Below are 18,952 nucleotides of genomic sequence, written 5' to 3'. Positions count from 1 at the left end.
CTCCTATCCGTGACTTGCGTGAGACTCTCATGAATTTGTAAATACGTTAAAGTATCATTGAAGAGCATCAACGAATATGGGCACGGAGTTTATTCTTCCCGCGGAAATTGCTCGTATTTTTTATTGAGTGTAAGCTGGCGCCGATACAATGCAAGCCGCTCGAAGCTATACATGGGCTAATCGTTTCCTGTTACATTGTCAAGGGCTGAAGGAATTCCTGCGTGGCGTAGATATAATGTTGGTAAACGGATCCACGGCTCGTTCGCTGACGCTTTCAGAGCCAAGCTTTCATATCTGTTCAAACCCGGTGCCAGTCGATCCATTCATTGTCAGAGCTCTGTGAGAGATCAGCGCTTTGACAAGGTCGAACGTATTGCCTATCCGATGATGGATAACTCCGAACTCGGCACGGAGTTACGAAGCTTTTCAGGCTCGCTCAAGCTTCCGAAGCTCTTTTACATTGCTCACTGCTCTCCAAAAATAGTGACTCGCGATTCGTTCTTCTTTTCAGAAATCTTACGTACGATCCTGAAGTTTCATTGATCAAGCTTGGTCGAAAGCTCAAATTGTCAGAATCACTGAATTAAGACGAAGAAAAAAAAATAGAAAAATAACGAATATAAGTCGGATGTAAAATATTTTTCATGCCCAAGCCAGCTTATAAAAAAGATTGATCTGCTATTCTGGCGAACTTATTATCAGACTTCACAATGAGTGTAAGCGAAAATTTTTTAGTCTTAGATCAAAATTATTGATACATACGAAATCTTAACGAACAAATGGATTCAGGATCGTCAGGAGTACACAAAACGAGAGTTATAATTCTGTAAATCTGGTTAAACAATTTAAACTCCTCGAAAATCGATCGTTTCAATTTTTTTTTTTTTTTTTAGTCATACCTTATGGCTTACATATTATATAAGGATAAATAGAAGCCACTGATACATAAGATTTTATAATTAATTCTCGGGAAATGATTAGGGAGCTAAATAATATTAAATATAGGATTCTTGAGAAATAAGGAAACTTTTATTAAGTTTGATAAATTTCGAGTTCTCTGGTTAACTTTTACCAAAAGCGGCGAAGTTTTTCGGTGTTAAGAACACCAGTTCTCCTGTAATTATACTTTTCTAAACTTCCACTTGAAGCTCGACACTTTCTGCCCACACTTTATCTTTTTCGTTTTTCTCCCTTCAACGTTTGCTCAAGTTAATTTGTAAGAGTTTTAAGATAACCAGGAGCAAAACTTTCACCGAAGTTTTTGATCCTTTGATATTTTCGTCATTGAATTATAGGATTTTTCACGATTTGAAATTATAATAACAACATTCCAAAAGACTGAAAATCAAATTTCATCATTTATTCCGCTAGATGCTTCTGATCTGCTATAACGCTCCGTTAGAAGCGAATAAATTCTGGACGATTTTATCCGTTCAATAATAAGAACCCGAATGTCCCACCATTTGAATTATTAACGACAAAATTTATCTCTCCCGTACTTGAAAGTTTTCTTGAATTCTCGTTAACGTTGTTTCATTTTTCAGAGAACTGCGGAAGAGACAGACGTATCCTCGGTTATCAGACTATCTCCTTCACTTCCGGCGATCGCACAAACTTTGGCTGAAATTCTTGTACATTTTCGTTGGAAGTCTGTCGCCATGGTCAGCACAGGTAAGAATCAGAAACTTTGACCGTCACTGTTCGACCTCAAGACACCAAAGTGTGACAGGAATAATTCATGTTTCTCCAGAATAAAAAAAAGAAAAAAGGAAAGAGAGAAGAATTCAGACATCGAAATAAGAACAGACTGCAAAGATGATTTACTTCAAAAGATTAATACTTGCAATGAATTCTTTCCAAACTTCAAAGATCATTTCGAGTCAAGAGATTTTTATTACATAAAGAAATACGAGTACGAAGAAAATCGATTAAGCGGGAAGAACAAATATCCTGTGTTTACAAAAAATAGGTGATTTATCTTCTCGGTTGTTTATCGAGTGAAAAACTTTTTCAATAACGATATCGGTATAAATTGTGAACGACGCGTGCCTGGTGATATTGATATTTGAGCATTGGAGAAGCGAGAAACAGTGTAATTTAAAAACCGGCAACCCTAGCGGACCGAAAGGGCGTAATTGCTTAGTAAACCTTTTTGGCGACCGATTGCCAATCGAGTGGAAAATCTATTTCCCTCGCCGAAATAGATGAAAGTAAACCGGGGTATTCCCAAGCTTTTAACGACGGGACTTTGAAGAGGGTAACCCTTAGAAAAAAAATGGGGGAAAAACACGGAGGTGAAGCGCAAAGAACTACGTGTACTAAATTCAATTTCAAGTCACACTTCGCATCTATTCGCACCGAAATACCATCTCTTGGATCAATAGCTGTTTTTTCATCCAATTCAGTTTGCAAGATTGTGTTTCTCGATTTTCGGAACGAAATAGGCTGAAATGAGATTAAATGAAAGCTTGAGCTTGATAAATTTTATCTCTTCGACTTTGTATCTTCCGTTAAGATGTTGTACGTGAGCGGTGTTATAACAGCGATAACTTTTTTACTCGAAACTTTCTTCAGCTCGCTCCACAAGAACTTTTTATACGCAATAACGCATTTTTGACGAGGTTCAAACTAAGGTAATAAAGATTTTTCATTTTATGTAGGTGAAAACAGATGATACTCGAAGTGTGTTATGTGCGAAATTGATAGTCAAAATATGCGAATGTGAAAGTAAAATCGTGAAAATTTGATTCTGTCCTCACGAAAACCGGAGTATGTGAAGTATTTCGAGATAATTTTGGAAAATTTTCAAAGTATTTTGTCGGGAATTCAAAATCATGTGTGTTCAATTCAATATGGCTATAATAAAATGAATTTTTTTTCCACCCTGTGATTGATATCAAATCCAAAATTGCAAAATTGATGTTGTGAATCCAGTAATGATAAAAAGCAGTTCATTTATTATTGATCAAGATAGGTTAAAGACTTCTTAATGCTCTGTTATTATTTCAGGTTGCTCTTTTCAAAAATAAAGCCGGAATCGTTACATCCAAAAGACTGGTATTGATGCGAACGAATTAGAATCATTCCTAAACTAAGTAGGTCATTCAGAATCGGAGTTCATTCTAGTCATAGTTGTCAAATCCTTACATTACATAGAAACAGATTATAAAATGAAAAGTAATAAGTTGGTTTTCAAAATTATAAAATTCAAATATTGTCGAATGGATTCGAAATCTGAATTCAGCGACAAGGCTAGAAATAAAAATTTAAAAAAAAATGACTTTCTTAATGAAACGAATTTTTGTTTTTGTAAAATTCAAGAATCTTGGTAACAAGACATCCCAATAATTCGCGGGATACAATAAAAAAAGTGCTCAATACCTTGAAATTGCTCCTGCAAAATCGGAGAAATTGCCGTTATAATTTCATTCTACGCATATTCTGGCTAGAAATTTATCACCGGTGAGACAAATCAATGAAACTTTCGTAATCCAAAGCTCGGATATCCTGGTATAGAGGAGTAGGATTTTCATTAATTTTTTTATCTGAATATTCAATAATTTTATTTATAAGAATATTATTTGTTTTAATATTTTTAGGGGTTAATTTATATAGTTTTATTTTTTATTTAAGAATGATTTTTATAACATTCTTATTTATTTTAATGAGCGCCTCTGAGCTCAACGCGATAGCGTACAGTCTACTTTGGTGTGATCGTCACGCTCCCACTCGCATCTCCTGTCTCGTTAATTATTCATGTACCTACGAGTATAACAGCGTTAGACTTCAGCGTCACGAAGTGGCAGGAACGGAAATAATAATGGAGAATCCACTTGATTATTATATACATACACGTATATAATATCACGCATTTCGAGCATCTCACGCTGAAAGATAATTCTCCAATTTTGGGTTTCATATTATATTCATCTCACCGATACTACGAACATAATTTGTCAAAAAACGGCCCGATGATATTGCATTTTAAAGTGAAATTCGAAATAAAAGCTTCTGTACGTCGAATTCTTGAATAAAAATTATTTTCACTGTTGCAGTGACAAAAAAATCTATCTTCCTTTTTTATCGAACACAAAATGCCGTATATTCGATCCAAAGTTCGAGCAATTCGAGTGAAAAAATACATCGGACATCGATCGAGTTGACGTCACTTGAAATTCAACGCTCCCTCAAGTTATGGAGGAAAGTTGTAATTTTAATAAAAAATTAAAATCATAGTAATAATAACAGCAGCAGCACAAAGTATCGTAATAATAATTTAAAAAGTTAGGCGAAGGGTCGGTTCGGGTATTGCGTATGGAAATGGAATTACAAAAGTATAATTTAGCAAGTTTGATACATAAGTATGTAAGGCATGAAACCCATCTGATTTATTCGACTTATCATCTACAAATACTCCATGGATAAGTCGGACAATGTGTACATATAGGAAAGGGACGGGCAAAATGAGCACCCCTGAAAATTTGTTGTAATTCTTTTTTGTATTTCAGCTAAGGATAAAAACGCCTGGCAACTGTGAAGAGACAGTTTTGATGTTAAGATTTTAAGATCTGGTCATTGAAATCAGTAGTTGGAGCTTCGGATCTGTGGGGGGTAATTTTACCATCGGTAATATGAGCTATGGTGAAACTGTTTTCATGCAATATTGCTATCGCTAAACGAGAACGAGAAATTACAATATTTTCGTGAATAAATGATGCTCTCACTATCAACTGAGCGCACTTGGGAATGAACTTGGGCTGAATATGAGTAAGTTGCATGAATTCCGCTACAAAAGAGCGATGCACTGTAGAAATTTAAACCATTTCCGTTCGTCTGTTTATTTAATACTAGCAACCTCCGTCGCGGCTTCGACCTGTTTCGAATTTAATGACCTAACCTACAACCGAATTTAACCTAACCACCGACATGCAACACGCTCGTTTGTTCGAGCGACTCACGCGCCACCTATTGTAAAATGGTTGAACCAATTCAGAAACATTCTCGCGCGTGAGGAACGCATTATACGGGACAAACAATTAAATGCTCATTTTTTACGGGACGAACGAGTAAAAATAAAAAATTCTCATAACGCAGAAAACTTCGCGGCCGTGCGCAAAACAGCTCGCCAAAGTTTCATCGCAATCGGAATAATGGTATAGGAATTCGTACGGGATAAATAGACAGATAGACTGACAGACATTCATTTTTATATAATATATTTAGATGGATAGATAGGAAAAAAAACGGTGAGTTTGCTCCGTCGGTAAGGGTAGTAGTACTACATGACCATAATGGAGTAAAACCGGAGAATACAATATACTTTTTGAATACTTCGAGGCCCTTATTTTTTTCACGCGTTTTCCTTGTGCCTGGCCTCTGATGGAAGAAAGTTTTAATTGAGATAACTAACGAAAAAGTTTGAAATTAAGAAGAAACAGGAAACTGCTGTAAAAACGTGTTCATATCGTTGTATAAATCGTTGTTAGATTAATTTTTGCCCCGATTCAATTTACTGTATCAAAAATAGTTCTCAAAAGAATCAACTTCTTACGAGAAACTGCCAGTAGAATTTTTCACAGTGTCTTAAATTTTCACGGGGTTCAGGGCATTCTTATGGGGGATGTTTAAAATTTTTTATGAAATTTGAGAATGTTTTACGGGGATTTTCTGTAGGGTCTCCAGAGAGTTTCAAAAATTATTATCGTAAGTTTGTGTATGAAATTTCATGGGACTTCTGTAGAAATTTCATAGGGTTCCAGAATGATCCAGATGTAGCTTTTAATACACAACTGGTATAAAACTCTACGTAAAATAAATTGGAATTTTTTACGGGAAATTTCCATGGTGCTTTGAAAATTTCCCACGGAAAGATCGTATTCAAGTTTTCTGTGATATGAAATTTCAAATTTTGTCCCAAAGTTGAAGAATTTAATAGGAGGGGGAGATTTCTATGCGAATTCGATAGGGTTGAAAACTAGCATAGCACTCTGTGCGCATGTTACCCGTATACATTTGAATGTATGTAAGGTATACGTCACTGTCTACAGCAGAAACGTGAATTTTCCCTTAATTACCGCGAAAGGGAAGAAGGGATGGTCGCGTAGGTCGGTTGAGCTCCAGCTTTTATACATAGGTATATTTAAAGCAAGGAAACGTTAGAGAGAGTCCAACAATTCTACCTCGGAGGGAAACCCTTGCCTCTGTCAACGTCTCTGTCCCCTCGCTCAAACCGGTTAATGATCGTGGTGGAAGCCATGAGATGCAGCGCTGTTCGTTCGGGGATCGCTCACTCCTTTCGGTCACTTATATGTACGATATATAATATATATATATTTAACGTGGGGTATGACGGATCCCCTGAAAAATTTTGACAAAAAAAAATACATTTTTTTGAAGCATTGAGATATTAGAGGCTTGTGATTTGTTTGGTCTCACATATAATACTCAAATGATTCATTGTATACAGGTAGAATCGAAAGATGAAGAGTTATTGGAAAAAATACACTAGAACATTTTTGTATCATTTTTTGGAGGTTGTCCGTCGTGACCCGGAATTTTTTTTTTTTTTTTGAAATTATGGCAATATAATTATGAATTTGACGAGATAGATGAAAACAACTTGTGCCTGGTGCTCAAGAGCCACCAACAATAATTAATTAGCGGCTAAGGGGGTTCGTCCTGCCCCACGTTCCCTTATAAAGCTTACGAATTTGCAAAGAATTTATGCTGAAAAGACTTAGAATCAGTGCATAAACTAAATTTCTTTGTATGGCTGCTTTGGTTCAATTATTCATGCATTTACTTCCTGTCACCCTTCAGGTCATTATAACTTATTTGGGATTCTTAATTAAACGGAAAAAAAATCAATGTGTCAACTTCAACTAAATACTTCACGGCTTATATTATTCTACCCGACTCTGTTAGAAAAAAAATTTATTTATCACGTCTGTAAACAAAAGTAGTGGTTCTTGAAAAGGTAAAAGAAAAAAAAAAGGAAACAGTGCAAGGTGATGAGAATATTTGAGTAATAGCTAATGAAGCTATTTTTTTAAGTGTACCTAAACTCTGTTTAAAAAAAGAAGAACATACTTTAAATGTCTCGTCAAGTTACCGTCTTTGCAGAATAGTGAAAAAACAAACTGACAGCACAGATTGATTTTAAAAGTTCACCGACAAAGTAGAAAATGGCAGCAAATAGTAATTGGGAATAACCTCAAATATCTCATAGGAAACCTACGTACAGATTATAAAACATTCGATTCGTGCAATGAAGTCTTTTAAAAATTATAGCTGGAAGATTCGTGAGAAACAAAAAACTTTAATCGGATAAAAAAGTTGAGAATTACACAAAATAGTATAAAGTAGCAATAAACTGTATAAGATATAGAAATGTTCTGACAATTTATTCGATGGAAAAAAATTTTCGTGAAAAAGAGAAAATTTTTGTTGGTCAGAAAAATATGATGGAAATTGGATGAAGGAGGTCCGATGTGTACAAAAGAGGTAAACAATTTCCAGTGAGTGCTAAAAAGTAAATAAAACCTTTCCTTGAGGAAATTACACACCTTTACCGTAGAAAAAAACAAGCCGTTGTTTGGTTTCGATAAGTCCAAATTGTTGTTCACCTTTTATGAACTTCAGGGCACTTGTTTCAAGTAAAGCCAATCCAAAAGTCATTGTGCTTGAATTGGAAAAGTTCCTCACCCATAAGAAACGTATCACGAAACTTTCGTACCTTTAATCCAAGTTTCTCAAATGTTTGCAGTGACATTACGATACTTGCTGTGATTTCTTTTGGAATCTTATCACTATTTTGGCAACTATATTCCCTTTTTTCTGCTCGCTGATTAGTTGAAACGATTTTCTTAACTAAATAATATCGATTCCATGGTTAAACACATTTTCTGTCGAACTTGGATTGAATTTTTTGATGGAACCGAATGAATTATGGGAACAAAATACGCGTTTGACGAGCGATAGACTTCCGTAACCTTTAGCTTTTCTTCTGATTCCAGATCACGGCATCTGGCCAAGCCTGGATCACGCTATGGTTGGTTCATTGCGGAGTATAGACGCGGTTCCGAGGCACCATGTGGTCTTGTCGTCCCATGCAATGGCGAGACAAATCCATGGTGCCCTCAGGCCACTCCACAACGTCCCTTGCAGAGGTAAGACAAGCACATAAATATCACTGATTTTTCCGTCACATTTTTTTCTCAAACTTTATACAATAAATTCTCCGCAACTTCTCTGTATTCAGGATGGGTAGGGTGAAAAGTAACGTCAAAATGTTGTCAAGACCAAATTACAGAAATCCAAATCAAAACACATTTTAGTTTTCTATACATTGACGTTTCTACGTTTTGACTTTTCTGTATCAATACTTTCTACATTATACACTGGGAGAAATTTTTATCCGGTTACCGCTGAGTCCTTAACTATTTTCAATTTTTACCACGAACGAAAAATATAGTCCTAGGTACAAAATGAAAATTAGTATTGTAGCTGTTACCGGAAAGTCTAGTATCCGTTACTATTCTTTCTCGTTACGATCACTGTTGCTATATTTTCTTGCAACTGTTGCGAAAATTCAATGCTTGTGCAACGATAAATCGACGTTAAAGCCTTACTTAACCAAAAAAGTAGACTAAACCGAACAAACTAATTTTGCATTGCAATTAGCAAAAAAGGATCAACAATAGCGCAAAATGGTTACGTGTTCCTCGTTTTTCGTAATCCCAACAATATTCAAACAGTTTTTTTTAACGATACCTGTTCTAATGAATTTTTCTAGTTACTGTAACAAATGAGAAATTTTTCTCAGTGCAACATCCTGTAAGATGGAATTTCAAGCTTAGAAAATTGAATGTTTTGAGCCTTCTATTTTCTAATCCTTCTATATATTTGACGCCCACCCATTCACGGAAAATCAATCGTAGGTGAGGAAGATATCATGAAAATAAGAGGAAAAAAATACATATTCCGGATGTTACGAATTCACGCAACGAGGTAGATATTATTGCGCGGCCAAAAATCGCGAGTCTTGTAGCTCCACCTTTAACGGTATCCGCGAAGGAAATTACGCATCAACTTTACGAGGGAGATATATATCGTGTGTACTTCTCCCTTGAATGCTTTGGGTTTTTTTTTTTTTGTGACATGCTTTATTTCCTCACCTAGTTCAATTTTTTCGTTTGCTACAATATCGTACAAATATATTTTCGTGCGATCATTTCTAATCGATAATAGTCGGAACAAATATCGCCATAATTTGACGAACTTTATTCGCATAAGCAATTGCTTAGAAGATTCACAAAGTTAGAAAAAATATATTGCTTTCTACGAACTCCTTGTGATTACCTGTATACCTGCAAGTTTTTCAAACTGGTTTGTTTTTTTTTTGTTTTTTTTTTTTATGTATATGTATATACAAAGTCGAGTGGAGGTAACTGCGAATACAGTCGACTGAACTTTGCCACTTTTGTCGATATTATCACGGTCAGAACGGGTACTCATCAAACTTTGCCATTGACGCTGATAAAAATTTTAACCTCTTGGGATCCGCAGCCACATAAAACTTTACGAATCGGCATTAGGTTTCATGGATTTTCCAATGAGGTTCTGTTTAATTACACAGATAATAGATACCTATGCCTCCTAACGCGATCTCCGTGAAATTCGATCTGAAATTAGAACTGGTCTCATTAAATTGTACGCAGTGTCATCGAACCGACGAAACTTGAATAAAACTTTTCTATAATATATTGAATATTCCGTAAGATTCTTGGGATTTAGATAAAATGTAGGGAAAAAAATTGCATTAAATCTATCGATCTAATCTCTTTGGCAGTTGTTAAATGGAGTTTTTGAGATACGCTGAAATCGTAAAACAATTCTGTTGAATTTGCATCAAGCTCTTGGGTATTAATTATATCCTCGAGCTATTTCAGAGCCTGAATAATGAACTTGATACTCTACAGGCTTTCTCAGCAGGAGCATAGTAGCACTAAGTTTTTTTAGTGCGATGCTAGTATTTTACAAAATATCGGATAACCTAATCTAGACCGAACTGAATCGAATTGAAACTTTTTATGGCGAGTTCTTTGAAGCCGAATTTAAATCTCAAACACCGTATACAAAATTCCAAGTATATATTGACTTTGAAGTGGACTGGATCTGAACGCCGAAGCCCCGAAACGGGCAAATATTTTTTACACGTCGCAGTGCGGAAAAGCCGAATTTACATCCTTCTATCTTGAGAGTTACGCGGATTCCCAGAGGCCTTCGCGCCTCGTCTATCTGGGTATATTTATGTCGATTCTTGTTTGGGTCAGCTCGCATCCAGCAGCGGTACTGACCCTCCGATAAGAATCGTGAGGTCGCTTTGTCCTCATCCTTTCTCCTCTTCCTCATTCAGCCTTTCTTGTTTCGGCAGCGAACCTCATTTTCCTCGTTTGGATACCTTTTTGTTGGTGGAGAAAAAAAAGCCTACGGTAATCAGGGAAACGACGTCCATTGAAAAGAGCCACCTATCCAATAAGCTTCGATGTAGTATCATAAAAATAAAGAACGTGACCCTCAATCGGGATATAAACCTGATTTGACTTGATCGTAAATATTGAAATTGTCCAATTTCGGTCGACTTTGGGTCGATTCGAGATAAAATTCATAAGAAAATGAAAATTAAGTGTGCTTATGATAGATGTAATTTTCTTTTACAAAACAAAGCTTGATTTTCCAGGCTTAGAATTCTTCATCCACTTTCCATGATCATTAAAACTTGTAGGAACAATTCTGGAAACAATTCTACATCGTGATAAAACCTAACGCTAACTGACGGTGGCGTCCAGAAGCTGATAGTTCCAAGTTTCGCCGGTAGACGTACTATCTCAATATTACTCAAAGCCATAAAACTCGCGGATTTTTTTTCTTCTTCCGAAAGCTTGTCTCAGGTTTCGGTAAACAGGCGGCAGTGTGTTGGAGTGAAAACGCTATTTCAACACCCTATAAAAATATACGGGTGATTCCATTCCGCCCTCCGCCTGGAGGATATTACAAGGTACCGAGCAAGGAGATAAACGGGCTACGGTATAGAATTTAGTACTAAAACGTGAAGGCAAACGGAGCTAATATATGCCATAATGTATACCTAGACTAGGGTTGAATCGAACATGGGGTAATAAATTTAGGGAAAGAAACTAGCATTCATACGTCGCTTCAGCGTGAACTTGTTAAATTTTCTATAATCTCAGGGAAAAATTTTCTCACGTGTACATAATATGTATGTATCTGTGTATGAAAACTCAATTTCCTACTCGATGTGTTGCTTGCTGCTGCTGCTTTAAACGCGTTGCAAGCCACTCGGAAAAATTTCCCCTGGAACGTTCCGTCCGATCGATATTATTTTAGAGGTTGTATAGGAGTAGACGAACGGAAAAATGAGTGAATTTTAAAAACTTATAACTCGATACACCAGTAATTCACTTTAACTGTGGTATATTTGATCCAAACTTATGTTAAATGAACTCCATTTTTTGTTTTCACTATCAGAATCAATCATTAGGAAGCATCGGTATCGACAAAAATGACAGATAGTTTACTCGATATCATGTTGAGTGGAGACTACGGTATCTGAACAACAGCTCAACTGATTAACTTCGAATTTGGAGCCAATATCCTTGGCTAGTTTATCCTCTTTGCCGCGATCCGAATTCTTTTTCATGAAATCCAAAAAAATAGATTCTTCTCTCCTCAGAAGTTAGGCTAAGAATGCGGTCGTTTTTTTTCAGCAATCGTCCTGTGTCTTCCACCGGATTCCGAACTCGCCACTCGAGTCCTGACCGAGCTTGATGTTATTCAGGGAAACCATGCTGTGGCCTCAGCCGTCATTCTTATCCAAACCGAGTCCCCGGATCTTTTCTTGCCGCCTTCGGAAGGCAGCGTAAATCGCGCCGACAATGACGGCCCTTCGTCTTCCAATTTTTCAACCTCTAATTCGTCGTGCTCCCACTCGGAACCGAAGACCAAAGTGACCGCAAATACCAGGAGATTGTCACCTTCGCGAAACCTCAGTGACATCATCCGGGAGAATTTGCTAGTTATGGTGCCATTTGATCAGAGGTAAAGTACCTTTGAGTAATTCAACCTGAAGTCGAATATGGAGGGTAGGAAAGATCCAACGAACCGAGCAAAGAAAGAAAGCTTCCGCCTAAGAGAAGCGAGGAGATTTATTCCTCCTCCAGAATCTTTTCGCAGGATCACGACATTATAATACTTTTTCGTACGAAAATACGGATGTCCATGGTTAGAATTCAAATTCCCCCTCATGCATTCTGATCTTTTTGTTTTTTTTTTTCTATATTCAATCCTGGCAGCAGTGTTACCACATTTCATTTTACGCCGCTCGACGAGAACGGTTTCTTTTTAGTGCCCCGATTCATCTCATCCTTAACGAAAAGAGGATCCGAACACTTTACTTTCAGGCACAATGTGGAACAGGTTTACAATGGCAGTCAAACCTACCGGGAGACGACGATAGTTGCTCGTCTCGAAGAGTGCCTCGAGATACTGTCGAGCAGTAATCAGGACGACGTCAATTCGTACAACAAAATTTACACCTACGTTCTGCTAGACTGGCGCGACAATGGGTGGAAACCAGTCCTGAAGGTCACAAAGTCTGAAAATGAGATGGTCGTCATCGAGATCAGCAAGGACGTCAGAACCGATGATGGAGTCTTCGAACCACCTTGCGACGAGGACAGAGAATGCCCTGGTAAATTATCAGGATGCACGTTTTTGTTTCAGTGATTCTAGACATTCATGATTTTTTGTACTCCGAGCACCTTGAATTTGGAAGATGGGTTGACAAGGAAAGTGCTCGAGGTGTACTTCGCCGATTCTCTTCATTCTGTGATATATTGTACTACATCACAAAACATCGGACACGTATTTTTTCAAAGTGCCAATTCCGTCGTACGAGGGGTGAAAACTACCTCTAAGTTTACCTCCGAAAATCGATTTTTCGTCAGATTTTTCCTAAAACCAATTAGACAGTATCCGCTGATAGCAAGCGATGATATGCTCAGTGTTCTTGCCTTCAAGGGTTCCATTATTTGTTTTGGGGTAAACTTCAGACGTAGCTTTTAGCTATTAAACGTCCGAATTGGCAAGTGAAAAACAAGTCTTCTGATGTTTTATAATGTACTGCAACATGCCGCTAAATGTCGAGAGTCGGTGGGATCAATTTTGGATACATGAGTGTTATTGTAAGTCTTATTTTTGAAAAATATTGAAAGAATCGCGCATCAGCCACCCTCTCCATGTTCCTGAATACGCTAGAGCGGTACAAATGGACCTTCTCACGATGTAACCAATCCACGTTCGGGGCATCGATTTCTTTGAATGCCTACATTCATCAGTGTAGCAAGTCCCCGCGGAGTTACCTTCGATCCGGTGCAGTGGAATATTCATTCGGCCATTCGATTTGCGAAAGAGGAAGTAAAGTTCAGGAGCTCATTAGGAAACGCTTAGGGTGGTCGAAGAAGAAATAAAAATCAACTGCCAACTCTACTCTGCGACTCGTTCAGCGTCATTTTAGCACCTGAACTAGACTGATTGGCTTTCACTTTCAGATCGCTAAATGGATTGCTTTGACCCTCAGACGGACGAGAGACTGCCTATTAAGATGTGATTTGTGGTGCCTTTCTCAAAGACGGATGATAGCATCAAGTGGTTCAATTATTATTGCCTACATCAGAGCTAAAAATTAGTTAGCCAATGAAATATTTTAGTAACCGTGCCTCAGAATCAAGAACAACTTTCCGATCTGTCATAACATGTTCAAATTTACTTCTAAAGATTTTAGTTGTTTTTTCATTATTTCGAGTAACTTCAAATGGCTTAGTATAATCGTAACAATGAACTCATATCGAGTTATGCGAAATACCTTTTGAGTAACTTTAGAATAATTCGAAATAAAGTCCATCAAGTAAATGTAAGTCCAATACCAAGGATGTACAACCCTGACTTCGACAACTGGATACTAGGTCCTCCACACTCTCCACTCGTCACAGTGCATACCCTTCGTTTATAGAGACACCCATCTCTTCTTCAGATGGTGTTGACCCCTTCCGAATGGCCCACGTGATACTGATTATACTGGTTTCGATATTCTTCGCATTCGTCGCCATCACGACAACGGCTTTAGTCAGGTGAGAAGCTGAACTACTGAGATTATCAAAATCAATGCGCTCACTCCACTCCTTTCACATTCTCTTTCCACAGGAAACACCTGCTAAAGAAGAGGATGTCGAAGGGTCCTTACAAGATCATCTTGACTGCCAGTGACTTCGTATTTCCTCAGGTTCATGACTCGCGTCGGGTGAGTGCAGATTTTGTGATTGTTCTCATATCGACCGTTCATTGATTCAATTATAAAACCTGACGATTGCTGACTCCTTCCAAAACTTTACTGTCAAATGGTCGAGATCCCATTACCGTTGAATGATTCGCGTCAGGATTTAATTCACTCGAAGTTTTGACTGCCCAAACGCTTATAAGTCGGTGTTCGGTGATTAAATGTCGAAACCGTTGTCAACCACCTTGCTCACTAATACGTAATGATTCGTCAAGAGAGGAAACGTAATGCAGTGTTCAATAATGGAAACGGATTGTGCTTTGTGTTTAAGGTCGACGAAGGAATCGAGGCTATGCTTTGCTGTTGGCTTCAGCAGTTGCAGGAATTCGGTGGTCCTGAAGTTGACAAGCCGGACCTTCTTCAGGGTAGCGTTGGCTCTTTGAAACCTCACCTGCAGGCGAGCACCGGAAGCTTGGCACGCCATACGATCTTCAAGGATCACCGAGCTCGCTACAATGTGAGTCCTTTGATATAACTCTCGCTTATTTTATTTTTTATCTACTTGTATGAGTTTTAAGCCGGTTACTGTAATAATAAAACAACGTTCGATGTAAAGTGAAAAGAAACCCGCGAGTGACAAAATTTCATGGATTTCTTCCATCGGTCTGAAGTCAATTTTCAGTGACTTTCTTATTTTCCATGATATCTTTCTGATCTGCAATCGAATGATTTTTCGAAAGACAATAACGTAAGACTCAATTACAAACAAGTCTTGATTCTTAGACAAATTTTCAATTCAACGAAAATCAAAGAAGAATTTTAACAGAGGAAAATTCGACCATCCTGAAGTATAAAAAAATGACAAGCAACGACGACTTGAGCTCCGGAGTTATTGTTAATTTTAAACTCTCACCAAGAGGCTGCACCTTTCTTATAACAGACTCTATTTCGCTTTCCGGCGAACGGTTCAATTTACTGCCAAGTAAAGTAATGGAGATTTATGCTGTCTCGATTTTACCTGAAAAGAAATCCCCTGGCCTCGCGAATTTGTTCAGTTTATCGACTCTTCGATATTCGGAACGCTGAACTGAACGAAAGAAGAAATGCAAAAGAGAAAGAATGCGAGACGCTGGCAATTGAATTTCCAATTCAATTCCAATTCCTGCTAGAGAATACGCTTGTATCTTGACATATATGGAGGCATTAAAATTGAGCCTGGTGAATTTTCTAGATTGTCTCATCATGTAAAATCCTGGGCAACAAAATGAAAGTATTGAAGCAATAGAGAAAAAATATCGCTGAAACATGCCAAGAACCGATTGAAATGAATTGACGATTCTTTGAAAGATTATATTCAGTATTGCGAAAATAGAACAGATCTGTTCAGGTTTGCAGAAAACGTTTGGTGCCACGGTTTTTGCTACTTACAAGCCGAAAAATATGGATTTTATTTCATTAATATTATTATTGTCTTAGAACTATCGTTCGCCTTGCATTTTAATGAGATAAACCTCTAAAGGGTGTCTCATTTTCAACTCATACAAGCAAATTTGACCTTTAAATGACCCCTAGAGGTCACTTCGACCCTTAACACAGATACTTATCAAAACGTAGAATTTCGTGCTCTTTCAGAATCCCAGGTAAAAAATAGGGGTTTTCATTTGATACTCGACAACTTTTATTTGAAATATTTTTTGATTGTCTTGAAATGCTAAAATGGGACACCCCGTATATTCAAAGCGACAGACACTCAAACTTTTTCTTACTTCTTGCTGCATCGCTTTGTCTTTTCTTTACACATCGAGAAAATGCTCGGCACATAAATTTATAATCCAATTATCGAAGGGCAAGCGAAGAACGGGAATTAATTTTCCCTGTCTCAAGAAACGGTGCTGACGAGATGCTAATTGCTCCAATTAATTCATTTGCATTTCGAACAATTTTTATCGCCATGTGTCATAAAAGTCTGTGAAAATCGCTTAAATTAGTCTTGAAAGGGGGATAAAATTAAAAATGTTGAACTTCGTCGATAATTTATGAATGAAACTGTCTACCATCGCACCGAAAGAAAAAGAATTAAACATCAGTATCGTGTCAAAGGAGAAATTTTACATCCATTTCTGCTTACTGCTCGTGTTTCTTCACCCTTTATCGAACAAGTCACACGCCTTTATAAAGATTTTGACCCAAAATTACACACACGTCTGACCACCGTGAGGCAAAAGTGACAAAATTCAATCGTTTGACCCATTTGCGACGTGTCAGGCATCATTATTATTCCGTCACGACCCTCGTCAAACCACCGCGTTGGGTAGATATATTCTTTGTAGAATCTCGTTCACCTCTTGCGTTGCCAAAGAGCTTGAAAATCGCTGAAAAATACCAATGCATACATTATTTGGCAGGGTGAAAAATCGTGCTCACGATGTTTCGCCTTTTTCCATTATTCCGCAGGCAATTTTAATTCATATGTGTTCAATATATACCTCTCTCACTTTTTTTGTTTCCCTGTTTGTTTTTGTTTTTCTCATTCTATAAGTAAGTGGGCGAGTGAGCTGCTACATAAATATTAATCATAAATTGTTTTTTTTTTTTTTTTCTCTACTTCTATCCATTTCTCATCTTTCTTAGCCTTTTTTCTTCTCAAAATTTTTATTTCAATTCAAGCTTCCCCACTTGAATAATATTTCTTATGCAGAATCGTGTGTCCTAAAAATAACTGGTTACTTCGAGCATTTTCTTCCAAGTTACAAATTTATCGATCAAAATTTTTATAGTCTGGGAAAATTTTCTTAACAAAGAATTGCTCTTGAAAGTAACCCTGAATTTAATAAAAACTCCACATTTCCACTGTTCTTACCTCAGTCCTTTTCTCCCTGCCCAATATTCTCTGAAAACTCGTTGTCTCACCTACCGTAGAAAGTTATGTGAAATGGAAAATAGCGGTGGAAGGCGCGCAGCACGACTTTCACTTCAATCGTTTGGAGTCTCATTTTATGCGGAAAAAGGGTAAGTTGACTACCAGGTGGTAGTTCTATACTTTTTCTGTTCCTCGTCCCGCATTATTGCCTCATGGTAATGACACCACCGGTCTGTTACATTGTCACTGTGTTTTCCTAAGATTTATTCAGAGTTATTCGAACTAGTACCTAAACCGATTCAAACTTCCCGCCAATAAAGTATTTAATTTAACGCACGAAGTATTGATATGAAAACCGAGTTCGTGGTAAAAAAAAAAAATTAACAGTCTGTGAAAACAATGGAGTTTTGTAATTAGAAAAAGGTTTTGGTTAATTTTTGGTCACAATCGTGATTAGTATGTGATTTTATTTTTTAATACCATTGACACAACAATGTCCGATGGTGCGCTGAATTCTGTACAGTTATTTTTTTGTGAAAATATCGCCAATTCATTTTTCACACGACGAGAGATCACGCAATAGATACGCCGATTTACAAAAAAAAAAAAAAAACATAAAACATCGGCCAACCATTCGACTAAAATGAAGAGAGCCGTTTTTTGGTATTTGTTATCGAGAAAAAAAAAAAAAAAAACAACTTACTTTCGTCATCCGATGGAGAAGCTTTTACTTTTCTGCGGATCTTACCGACACAAGCTGATCATTTTTTCAACTACCTTATGTCGGTAAAAAAAAAATAACCAGCATGTTTTCAGAGAATTCATAGAAAGATAAAAATTTTTTCAGAAGATATCGAAACGAGTTGTCAACTATTTTTTTTTCCGATGAATTTCCATTCATTGAAGTCCTGAGACAGGGGTGTCTTTATTTTTGCTCAAGAGTGTGTCTAAATTTTTTTTTTTGACGAAATCAGTTTCTCTTACTTCATGATCATTCCTCATCCGCCGATATTCCGGATGTGATTTCTAAAGATAAAAGACAGCGTAAACCACGTTTGGTAAATAACTCTCACGGGGTAGCTACCGTCACTGTTTCTGATTTGTGAAGAGAAGATGACCATTAGGAAGATGGATTTTAACAAAGGACCTAGTGCCGAACCTTCGGGGACTCGACCTGTTGCATAATTCAGACTGAGCGGGAAACCCTTTGTACCGAGGTAGTCAGACAGCAAAAGCCCGAATAGCAGAATCAGGGTGAACAAGTTGGAGACCATCACGAGACACGCCTTCGAACCTAATAGCGAGCGAACGAAGACAACCGGCCGTCAATAATGGCGTGAAATGTTCGTTAGCTGGTCTCACTTAATCATCGGCGTCTCCGTCTAATTGGGAACGATTATTCTCACCGATTTTCCTGCAAACCCGAGTTGATTTTCCCGAAGCTCAATCAAGCATCGCGCCCAATTCACCTCGACTGGCCGAACACTCTAATCTTGTTCCGTATTTAGTTATGTCCAGAATGTCCGTCTCTATTTATGCCAGTTGAGGTCCCTCGAGGTTCCGCAAAGTGTGGGTTCTTATTTTTATGTTTTCCGTAACCTTCTTCACTGCGAAGAAAATTTCCAGCGCTTACTCTGCAAGAATAATTTACGAATTCATCTTTTATCCTGTCCTGAAAATCTGCGGGAGTGAGTTTACGATTTCACGTACGAACAGTGCCCGTAACTTAAGTATTA

At 37.5% G+C, this 18,952-nt stretch overlaps 1 protein-coding gene across 1 annotated transcript in view; it reads left to right on the top strand.

Moving 5' to 3' along the window:
• The window catches only part of LOC124219254 (retinal guanylyl cyclase 2), a 138,623-nt gene that overhangs the window by 103,414 nt on the left and 16,257 nt on the right, over positions 1 to 18,952 (top strand). Inside the window, exons 6-12 of the mRNA XM_046626579.2 lie at positions 1,545 to 1,671; positions 8,016 to 8,168; positions 11,790 to 12,120; positions 12,483 to 12,772; positions 14,114 to 14,210; positions 14,284 to 14,380; positions 14,688 to 14,873. Coding sequence (XP_046482535.1) covers positions 1,545 to 1,671; positions 8,016 to 8,168; positions 11,790 to 12,120; positions 12,483 to 12,772; positions 14,114 to 14,210; positions 14,284 to 14,380; positions 14,688 to 14,873 — 1,281 coding nt within the window. The remainder of the gene's footprint in view (positions 1 to 1,544; positions 1,672 to 8,015; positions 8,169 to 11,789; positions 12,121 to 12,482; positions 12,773 to 14,113; positions 14,211 to 14,283; positions 14,381 to 14,687; positions 14,874 to 18,952) is intronic.

The sequence above is a fragment of the Neodiprion pinetum genome, chromosome 5 (assembly GCF_021155775.2).
Source record: "Neodiprion pinetum isolate iyNeoPine1 chromosome 5, iyNeoPine1.2, whole genome shotgun sequence".
Classification (NCBI taxonomy): domain Eukaryota; kingdom Metazoa; phylum Arthropoda; class Insecta; order Hymenoptera; family Diprionidae; genus Neodiprion; species Neodiprion pinetum.
Note: the sequence above shows the minus strand (reverse complement) of the source record. Positions and strands in the feature narration are given on the sequence as shown.